The sequence below is a fragment of the Amblyomma mixtum genome, chromosome 7, assembly GCF_055824585.1.
Source record: "Amblyomma mixtum isolate Tamu chromosome 7, ASM5582458v1, whole genome shotgun sequence".
Taxonomy (NCBI): Eukaryota; Metazoa; Arthropoda; class Arachnida; order Ixodida; family Ixodidae; genus Amblyomma; species Amblyomma mixtum.
The window spans coordinates 108,464,528-108,475,544 of record NC_143018.1 but is presented as its reverse complement, the minus strand read 5'-3'; the positions used below and the strand labels follow the sequence as shown (position 1 = coordinate 108,475,544).

At 47.2% G+C, this 11,017-nt stretch overlaps 1 protein-coding gene across 1 annotated transcript; it reads right to left on the bottom strand.

The window, feature by feature from the left end:
* Positions 1 to 7,299: 7,299 nt before the first annotated feature.
* On the bottom strand, positions 7,300 to 8,902 carry LOC149337159 (uncharacterized). Its single transcript, XM_089554337.1, has 3 exons — positions 8,811 to 8,902; positions 8,190 to 8,346; positions 7,300 to 7,665 (listed from the first exon to the last, which is right to left on the bottom strand). Exons 1-3 carry the CDS (start codon positions 8,900 to 8,902, stop codon positions 7,300 to 7,302), a joined length of 615 nt encoding a protein of 204 aa, XP_089410463.1.
* Positions 8,903 to 11,017: the final 2,115 nt, after the last annotated feature.

Here is an 11,017-nt window from a genome sequence, read left to right as displayed (position 1 = left end):
CTCCCTTATAGTTATAAAACAGTGACACTTCCCAGGCGCTATGGCCGAGATAACAAGAAAAATGCACCGCCATACAGATTACTGCTAGGCGCAAACATTTGCACACTACAAGTAATAATATCAAGTGGAAATGATGCCCCAAAGAAACTGCGGTGTGCTCGATGCTATAGATGACAAGGATCTCTTTTTATTTTCTTCTAATGAAGGAGTACTGCGTAAGCTGATAAATAAATAATCATGTACAGTAAGCAGAGTTTCATCAGAGCCATATACAAACCGCAGCCAGTTTAGCAGTAATGATTACTTTTTATCAGTGCGGGAATACTGTAGCCGCGCTACTCGATCATAACGTCTAGCTAAAGCCATTCATTCTATTTCTTTCATGGACACCTAAAACGTCATATTGAAAGCATACATGCAGTCAATGTAATAATAAAGCACCTTCTCAATAAGAGCATTTCTTTCCAATCTCTTGAGAATGTATCGAGGTGGTTCCTCACCTGAAGGGGGACGGCATCCGCACGTATACGAACTACGAGCGGCGACATCCGATCGAAGTGCTCGGCCAGAAAATGTTTTGAAGGTCCATTTTGCTGCTTCCCAGTCGCTTTGGCCTCGTCTAACGGCCTCAGTCCACTGCCTCCTTCGCTCTGGATCTTTCGGAAACCTGTTTGAAAACAATACTATTCACTGCACTCGGACAAAGAGCCACGAATAAGTCCGGGGCGGTACGAATACCACGTTCACGCCGTGTCGCGCGTTATGTTCTGCGAGCATGCATTTTACTCATTACGCAGTCGATTAAATACGCAAACAAAATGCAGTATACTTACGAGTGGAAAGTGACGCCCGGTTCTTGTCCTGGCGTGCGCGACCGACACCCAGGAACGCAGCAGCTGGGCATCGCAGCGTCTTTGTTGTCAATCGGAGCAGAAGCCTCACTTTCCGCCGTGTGTGACAGCTGCGACAGCCAGGCGCGGCGCGAAATCGTCTGCTCGCGCTGCTCGCGTTGATATTCGCGGCGCTAGCATGCCATTGGCTGAGACAGCGGCCAAGTGTCATGGCGGAGCCCTCGCTTCCGGCTTCAAAAAATGTGACGTAGCAGCCTCTCCTCTTTTCCTTCTTTCCTCCATGTCCGAGACGGTCTGGTCCTCCTCTCTGCGTTGCCTTGACCTCCTCTCCCTCTCATTGTGGCAGAAGGAGGCGGTTGGTCACGTTGGGGGGATAAACGCCCCGAAATGACGACCGCGCTCGAACGTGTTTGGCACACTCGTACTGCTTCTTTCGCCCCTACGCACCCCTTCGCGGCCTTGCCATAGTGCCTGGCGATTCTTTTTTAGGAGGTACTATTTCGAATGTGGGACGTATCTATATCTTTGACATTTACAGAAATCATATTTTGTTTCCATTTTTTCCAGAGTTGTACACGTTGTTTTATAGTTATTCTTTTCTCACGACCCTGAACAATATTTTGATCACTAGCAGCGGCAGCCACGGTAAGCAATATTACAAAATAAAGCTTCGTAGGTTCCACTGGCATCCATAACAAAGGGCCACACGACATCTATAGGTTATGGCCTTCGTAAAACAATATGGATGATGTCGAAATGGATGCAGCGGAATAGTAGATGACCTCTTGGTTTCAAAGGGCGGTTGTCATGTGTGTTGTCAAAGCCTTTTCTGCCGTCAAAGGCGCGTGACGCTACGCAGCTGCGGGTGTCGCGTAAGACTTGTGTGCTATTGATTCCCGTTCACCACACAAACGTTTATTCCGCAATTCGAGAGAAAACACCAGCAGTGGAACATCAACCCAAGATTTCGAAGCATGGCGAGTGTTTTTATTGTTTACTCACACACTGTCAAAGCTGATATGGTAACAGTAAATAAGAGAAAATGGGCAGAATTAGGCACATCAGAATGGTACAAACCTATTGCGTTCAAGTACTAATGTTTTTGGGTCAGTAGCTGCGGAGAGGAAAAGAAAGCAATATCACAGTGTGTTAGCCCCCTTCATCTCCCACCCGTTCCCGATAATAGCTTGGGAGAGGTAAACCCTTTTGTGCTTCAGTCTGTGACGTAGAGATGCGTTGCAACTAATGCTGAATTTTTTGTTCCGCCCACGCATCCATGCATGATAACAAAGATCCCCAAAGCGCTTACGGCCGCAGCCGGCAACATTATTTTCGTTCACTTTTTATTGTCAAATTAACCACTACCACCACCAAGGTTCGAAAAACGAAAAGGAAACACTGGCTGTGAAACTTCGACTGGAGACTGCGGGAAATAGCTGGCAAGAGCTAATAAGTACTCATTACAATCGCGTAGCATAGCATTTCCATCCATTCATTGGAACTGCATTTTGTTGCCACACGAGGCAACGTTCCTGCTTTTCTGGTATCGTTAGAGATCAGCACGAAATTGTGATAATTCTAACAGTTTTGATTCCCTGCTGTCTTGTGAACACGGATGTGAGCGTGCGGCAGCATCTGTCTAGAAAATAAACGATCGAATGTGGATATTGTACTACCCCCCCCCCTCATCTTTTTGTACTAGCACTGTTTGTGTAGTAAATTTGTATAGTAAAAGGCTGATTTTTTCTCCATTCCGGGGAATGTACAAAAGTATATTTGCAGAAGCAGCGTCAGAAAATCATTGCAAAGTACAGTGATATACAATTGGTGCGCCTGGTGACCTCTCTCAGCTTACGTCATCAGCGCACGCGTTTCCCGTCTCGTGGACAAACCTGGCGCTGCACCAAGGCTCTTACCGGGAAAAGGAAGGCTGCGAGGCGTCTCTACTCGGGGACAAAGGCGGCGGGGGTTCGCTCGACACCCGCAAATTTTTTTCAGAACCGAAAGTGGACAATTTTGCCCATCGGGCCACACCTTTTTGATGTCACACTGTTTCCGCCAGGGAGGGGTCGATTTGGATGCCTCATGGCCGTTTGTCGCAAAACCGGATCGAAAGAAGCGTCGAGGGACGACGCACGGGAATGCGAGACTGACACACTGAGGTGTCCAAGCCGGCACGAAGGTACGGAAGTAGCCTGCATGACAAATAAACGGAGGCGTTCTACTCCAAGAATATTCTGTGGCGGAGCGACAGCTTGTCGTCAGCAATGTACCACGTATTGAAGGAGACTGGTCTTTGCCACTGCGCAGTGGCAAGTGGGCTGGTCATTGTTCGGGCTACTGGTACGAAGTGGTGAAGGAAAGCAGTCGGGGCAACGGTTAGGGATTAGTCTAATTTCTCAGTCAAGAAAGCTTTATATGCGCTGATTATGGGGTAAACCACTCCTGCCGTCACGAGAGCAAAGCCAGTTTCTTTTCATTTCCTGCCTAGCCTCTGCTGCCTTTCTACAGAAGGTCGGCTGCGAACCCCTAAATTGTACTATTGTACTTTCTCGACAGCTCCCTAGGAGTACTCTCGAAGTGACATGGCGACATTTCAAAGGTTTTTCATCAGCGGAAACATGGCTCTGTACGTTTCCACAAAGAATGCGAAAGTGTCTTCCAGGAACGAGACCTTTTCATTGAAAACAAGCCTTCCCGAAAGCTCATTTACAGTTTTTCGCAAATGTTCCATTCATCTTGCAGTTTTTCAGGGTGCAAAATCTCCCATTATCTAAAGTGACCATGCACTGGAATGGGCGTCGCGCAGGGAAGCCAGTGCTTTTGCAAAGGAAAACTTCAGGAACCGAAAAGCGGGGAAAATGGGAAAGCTGCTCTGTGCGCTAGCGTAGATGCAAGATCAACAAATAGCACATGCCTGCAGGCAGCCGTGATGCCATCTTCATCTTTTCGTAACAACACGTGGCTTGTTTACTCGAATCATCGGCAATTAAAAAAACGTTTGACGCCGGGTATAAAAGCTAACTTCATTGGCTCATACTTATCATGTTGGGTATTGTACAATCATAACGAATCGCTGCACTGATAGGTCTGCAGGCTTGCAAAAATTTGCAACCATGCTGAGCCCCTCTGGCCACGCACCGCAAAAAAGAAAAACGTACATGGGTGCTTCGCTATCTTATACCGCTGTCAAGCGGGCAAGTTAAGTGCACTTACGGAGAGCGCACTTCGGGACCCCGAGTGACACTTTAGGCTACGCGGTGCTAAACGGGAGAAGAGAGTGTACTTTCAGTAAAAGAAATGGCGAGAGGATAAGGGCGCGTTTTTTTAAATATGTGTTTTAAAAATTAAAAAACTTTTAATAATTGATTGCTTTACGTCGTGTCGTGGATAAAAACAAATCTAACCGATTTTTTGTAAAAAAAAAGCGAAAATACGTTTTTTATTAAAAGAACATTGCAAGTCAAAGCCGGCCAAGACGACTTCCTAGCCTATCCAGACCAACATGGCGGCGTGCGACGAGGGAGTGTGTGGTACCGCTGGAAAATATGAGCAAATTCTATGCAGTTATCTGCACGCAAGAGCCCGGCGCCGACGTCAGGAACAACTGGACGATGAACTTGAAGATGCCGCGTCAACTTTCAGGCACTTGGAGGACCAGATCATGGCCAACAATTTCACCATCGCGACCGTCCTGGCAGAGCACTATCCTTCCGCTCACCGAGAGCGGTTGCGCTTTGTACGGAATGACACTTGGTTTGAGGACACGTTACCGAACCTGAGCGAATTTCATTTCAGGCAAGCGCTGCGTGTGTCGCCTTCCACTTTTTGATATATAGTGGAAACGTGCCGCCCGGTTCTTGAGCGGCAAACCACGACTATGATGAAGCCCATCTCTGTGGAAAAACGTGTCGCCGTGGGTCTGTACCACTTGTGTTCAAGCGCAGAGGACAGAACTGTTGCGCACCTCTTTGGAGTAGGACGCTCCACTGTGAACGTCCTACATCAAGAATTTTGTGCCGCAGTGGTGGACCTTCTTGAAGGGGCATGGCTGCAAATGGTGCATCCGATGAAAATGAGTGTCCACATGCGTGAATTCTACGCTTTAACAGGCTTTCCCCAAGCCATCGGCGCCTTGGATGGCTGCCACTTTCCCTTGTCGCCACCGAAGGAGCATGCCACGGACTATTATAATTACAAAGGCTGGTAGGTTCCTTTGCTTCCGGCAGACTCATTTTTGCACTTTGCACAATTTTACGTCGTTATCACGCCATAATGAATAACACTTTTCTTTGTGGTGAAGGATTTATGCAGGATTGTATATATACTTATCAGACATTGTATATGTGCTCAAGTTGCGTACTACCTAGTAGCGTGCTTAATAGAGTCCGAACTTCTGTTTATGATGGAATATTGAAAGCAGTGGCAGAAGGCGTCACCGTAACTACCCCCAAATTTTCCTGTTGGGATTCTCTGCATGCTGTCTTTGCTGCATTGGTCCCTAGTTCATCATTCCCAGTCAAATCTAGTATGCCTTGATCTATGTGTGCATTTCTCTGTGCAAGTCTTTGCATTTGTGCTTTGTGCATTTTTGCATTTGTGCTTTGTGCATTTCTTTGCAGTCAGCGCACTTGTCCACTGTGCTAAAGCAGTGTGCATCAGTACAGAAAAAGTTAAATCCTAGCTCGGCTACTGTATATTCAATGCATTGCAATTCGCACGGCAATTTGTAAGCATATGCGGCTGACTACTGAGTGCCTGCTTAAAATTGCCAGGCCACCATGGTGGCTCAGCGGTTATGGCGCTCGGCTGCTGACCCAAATGACGCAGGTTCGATCCTGGCCACGGCGGTCGAATTGCGATGAAGGCGAAATTCCAGAGGCCCGTTTACTGTGCAATGTCAGCGCATGTTGAAGAACCCCAGGTGGTTGAAATTTTCAGAGCCCTTCACTAAGGCGTCTCTCATAGCCTGAGTCGCTTTGGGACGTTAAACCCCCTAAACAAAACCTAAAAATTGCAATTCCTGTACGCAACAGGGAGCCATTTCAAGGGTGTAAGCAACTGTGCTGATGACTGTTTGCATGCGTTATCTTTGCAACCAATGCTGATGAACCCATATTTGCTCTCCCACACAGGTACAGCATTATACTCCTGGCAGTAGTGGACCATAAATACCATTTTCGGTATATAAACATCGGTTGTCCCGGAAGATGCCATGATGCCAGTGTTTATGGCCGCTCTAAGCTCCATATTCTAATCAAGAATGGGACCTTCAGCTCTCCCACGGCACTGATAGAGGGCACCAATGTTCCACCAATTCTTCTATGTGATCAGGCATTTCCCATGTCACCAAACCTCCAAAAGCCGTTTCCAAATGCTAAGCCTGGAAGCCGTGAAGCAGTTTACAACTACAATCTTTCAAAGACCAGGAGGATTGTCGAGAATGGTTTTGGGAGGCTAAAGGCACGCTTTCGCTTTGTGATGAAGAGGATGGAGTGCCGGCTGAAGAAGGCAAAACTGGCTGTTCGGGCTGCTTGTGTCCTTCACAATATCTGTGAGGCAATGGAAGACAGCGTAGAGCCCCAGTGGGAAAGTGAAGCACGTGCATTGGACTTGTATGCCCAGCCATCACGCAACACCGAAGAGTGCACTGGGGGAGGGCAAGCGGTGAGGGACGCCCTAGCAACTTATTTTTGGAAGAAGGCACAGCATCAACACGTGCCATGAATGAGCGCAATATCAGCCAGACTAAACTGAAGCAGGTGTTTTTGACTAGGTCATTGTAGTGTTTTAAGGTGGATGCTGGCTTCTGTTGTTCCACTAATGTGACAACGAAAACAGTGCAAACTTCACAAATGACGCAGAAATGGGAGACGAGACACAGGCGGTGACGAACAACTGAAATTTTATTGCTCTGACACATCGGTAAATATACTCAAGGCATCAAAAACAAGAAGGATGAGACATGAATCATAGACAATCGCAGCAGGAAACGAGCAGAAAATCACGACGGCTGAGCTGTCGAAAGGAAACGAAATTCCTTATCCAGCTGCGATTGTCTGTGATTCATGTCTCATCCTTCTTGTTGTTTTTAATCCCTTGAGTATATTTACCAATGTGTCGGAGATAAAATTTCAGTTGTTAGTCAGCGCCTCCGTCTCGTCTCCTCTTTCTGCAGTCGTTCGTGAAGTTTGCGCTGTTTTCGTTGTGGTGGAAAACCAACTAGCTCGTGATGTGGTCTTCAACTAATGTGGCAGTTTTGTCGTGTTGCCGTGGCATGTCTTCAGAAATAAAGTGCTACCCAAGGCAGGCACAGAAAAGAAATGCATGACAGCGGCAACAAAAGCATACTTATGTATTTACCTGAAAAGCAAGCTGTAGCGCAGCAGAGGATGGGATAACGGAACAGACAAAGAACAGCAAGGACACGCGCCCTTTCACGCATAATTTATTTGTCTTTGTGCATATTTTCCAAGATATCGAGCAGCCTATGTTCGCGAGCTTCATTTCGCTTCAGTATTTCTAGCCGCTCCTTCTGGATTGCTACAGTTTCGGCACGGTGGCGCTCTAGTGCAGAGCGCAATTGGCGCTGCTCTTCCAATAGCTGTGCCATGAGCTTAACAGGCGCAGCCAGCCTTTTCTTTCCTGCAACTGGTGTATCTGGTGGTGCTGCGGGTGCTACAGCAGCAGCAGGCTCCAACGGGGCGGTTTCGCCCTCTTGATGAATGAAATTCTCTTCAGCAAGCAGCACACCTGTCTGCAGTTCCTGGGACAGACCTGGGCCTGTGCCACTGTGCACCATGCCGTCGAAGAGCTGAAGAAAGAATAAAAACAGATGCTGTAGTAGAACTTTTTGACGGGTTAGTTGGTACATCGTCTTGAACGAATGTCGTATGCCAAAAAAGGACGAAACAGGAAGGAAACACAGAACAGGATAGAGGCACCTCTTTCCTGTTCTGTGTTTCCTTCCTGTTTCGTACTTTTTTGGCGTACGACATTCTTTCAAGAATAAAAACAGATTGCTGTGAGCAAGAAAAAGTGTACGGATAAACCAACATCTCTGAACAATATATGTGCTCACAGAGCGATGGCTTCTGTTACTTTACTGGCAATAAATTTATTCAGTACTTGCCTTTTTACTTGATGCTCTTTGCTTATCTATTTTTATGCTGTTTTTGAATGTGTAAGAGGATGAAACAATTTGCCAAAGGCTGAATATTTAGCCAACAAAATACCTCTTGCACTGAATATGAATTTGAAAGCCACTGTATTGTACTAAATAAACTCGACTGTCCGACACCTGCATCAGTTACTACTGAATGCTGTTATGGTGAATACCTCTTCTGGAGTTACAACATCAATGGCACTAAAGCCACTTTCATCCATTAGGCTCGCGTCATTCGCAGGAAGGGAGCCAAGGAAGCGGTGCAGATCCCAATAGAATTTCCATGGTATGCCCCCGGATCCGGTTTTGGTGCCCGTCCTGGTGAGCAGCCTGAAATGGAAAAAAAAAAATGACTCCGCGGGTTGCTGCAACGTTTCCAGCAATGCACAACCTCGAGAACACTTTTTTTGTCGTTAAAGCGAAATAAAGCAGCCGCAAACTTAATTCTGTAGCGTAACTGCTGCGACAGCAATTTCTTACCAGCCGCGGCGGCTTTGGCTTTCGGCTGCTGAGCCGCAGATTCACATCCTGCCAACTCCAGCTGCATTTACACGGCGAGCTTCAAATGTGAGACTGCGCTGTGCAATGTCGCTGCACGGTAGAGAGCCCCGGGTCGTCTAAATTTAACCGGAGCTGTCCACAATGCCTTCTCTAGTGGCCCAAATGTAGCTTTGGGGCAAACGGAAATTCCAGCAAGGATGAGATGGCGAATAAATGAAATAATTTAACTGCCACAGGTAAAACATGCACAATGAGGCTGTAGGTACTAGAGTAGAACATAAACAGGCTTTTACCTGTACTTGTTGCTCATATTCTGGATTTTTTCCTTCACTTCTTTGGTGTTCTTCCGGACACCTACTGCACGGAGGCGCTCTGCTATCGTCATATAAATTTCTATGTTTCTTTTGGCGGCACGCAGGTCTGGCAACATAAGCTCCCATATGTTAATCAATGCTCTTGTCTCCTCGTCCGTCCACGTTGTTCTTTCCTTGCTTCGGCAGCTTTCGTCATTATCCGCCGCCGTATTTGAAGCAGGCGTGGCACAAGAATCCTCAGAGCATGCCATGGCGTTCTTGAGCTTGGCAGAAAAACGGAGTTCGCGGAGATCACCAGTCGCGACACCACCGCAAAGGCCGCCACACGATTCAAATTCGACCGGCGTGGGCAGCACGTGCTCGTATCAAAACATAAACACCATGGAGGGTAAACACGACTGAAATGAAAATGGCGACGCCGCAGTGCCGCATCGTGTAGATAGTTGCGTACGCGATAAATTATTTTCGTCTCTTTATTGTGCTGTTTCGCTTATCACTAAAACCAAATTAATTTCTTAAAAGGTAGTAAAGAAGTAAAATGAACTTGTGTACTTTTTTATGCATTATATTTTCTACCATTGAAACGGCTGGCGTCGAGGCTACGCACTCGGCCAGCAAAGTGTGGTCCGCGAACGCACTCTCAGCGGAGTGCACTCTCCCGCGAGTGACACTCCTCTTGCGTCGTTTAGTTGCGCAAAGTGCACTTACAGCGAAGTACACTCTCGTTAAGTGCACTTAACTTTCCCGCTTGACAGGGGTATAATTTTTTTATGGACAGCGAACTCGACTGCATCCATGCTGCGCATGGCTATTTATAGTATGTGAGGAAGGAATAAGTCACCTGCACAAGGAAGGCGGGGCCTAAGTGGCTTCTGGGTGTTCAACGTCCCAAGGCGACTCAGGCTATGAGGGACGCCGTAGTGACCGGATAATTGCGGCCGCCTGGGGTTTTTTAACGTGCGCTGACATACCACAGTACACAAAACTCTAGAATTTCGCTTCCATCGAAATTCGACTGCCGCGGCCGGGATCGAACCCGCGTATTTCGGGTCAGCGCCGAGCACCATAACCACTGAGCCACCGCGGAACCCTATAAAGCGGAGCTGCAGCTCATTTCAGTGGTTTGTGAGGCAAAAATAGGGACAAGAATCTGTCACTCTGCCTATAGATATAGCTTAATAACCCTGTCAAATAGTCAGCCGTGCGAAGACCGGCTGCTTCCTATAGTTTCTCGGCATGCAAATAATCTCTGCATCGGCCTTGCCAAGCCGGTATGCCATAGCAGCAGTTCTGGTACTGATAGTGATGCGTTTAGAAGACGCTGTTGTTTAGTAATACTGTGATACTTGTAATACTTGTAGCGTCCGTTCGTTCGCGCTCAATGCCGCAGGAACCGGGGTTATCATTTTTGTTCGTGACGCTAGAAGCGACCGGATTAATCTCGATTGATCACAGCCATGACGAACTGCATCGACGTTTTTCCAGATTATGGTAGTTTATTTTTACCTATTGTCTTGAAGTTTCCTTGCCAGCTTTAAATTGAGCGATACAGCGAGCGGCGGGTCTGACGTGCACCTTTGTTGCTTACGCCGCTGCCGTGCTGTTTAGGTTTTTTGCAGGCGCAAGCCAGCCCAAATAAAGATCTTCGTTTGCAAGTATTGTTGCTTTCTTCCTGGCCGCTGGACTGCCGTCGCTACAACATGACAATGTAAGTAATGTCGGTCTGTTAATTTCGTAGGCAATGGTTCTTGCTCAACCGGCAAGAGGCAAGGTAAGATGCATGCTGCTGTAATAAACTACAAACAACAGATTAAAGCAGGAAGACCTCCGAACACTGGAAGAATGGATTCCACTCAAGCCACCGGGAAAAACTGCCGACAGACACTAAATAGACAAGTGCTTTGCGCCCACCGGAAAATACCGTGATTTGCTGCAAATATTAGTTTTAGGCAGGAACGATCGCTTCACGGGATCGTGAAATTGAGAGGTGTATAGACACGTCATCGACGGAAGACATTCACGCGCGAAACAAGCGCACAAGGCTTATTTAATGACTGTGCAGACCGATACCACACAGTCAGAGAAAATTTATCCAGTGGCGCAAAAGGAAGCAACTTTACTTGGTGACAATAAAACGGAACCCGTTACCCGGCAGAATTAGAGACCAGAGAGACTCGAAATGTTTA

Bases quoted from the DNA above. Each gene is read 5' to 3' on its own strand.
- LOC149337159 (XM_089554337.1), bottom strand. From the start codon at position 8,902: ATGACGATAGCAGAGCGCCTCCGTGCAGTAGGTGTCCGGAAGAACACC. The intron at 8,347-8,810 runs GTAAAAGCCTGT...TTTCCATTTCAG, and splicing joins AATATGAGCAACAAGTACAG to GCTGCTCACCAGGACGGGCA. The intron at 7,666-8,189 runs GTATTCACCATA...TTCTTTCTTCAG, and splicing joins ATGTTGTAACTCCAGAAGAG to CTCTTCGACGGCATGGTGCA.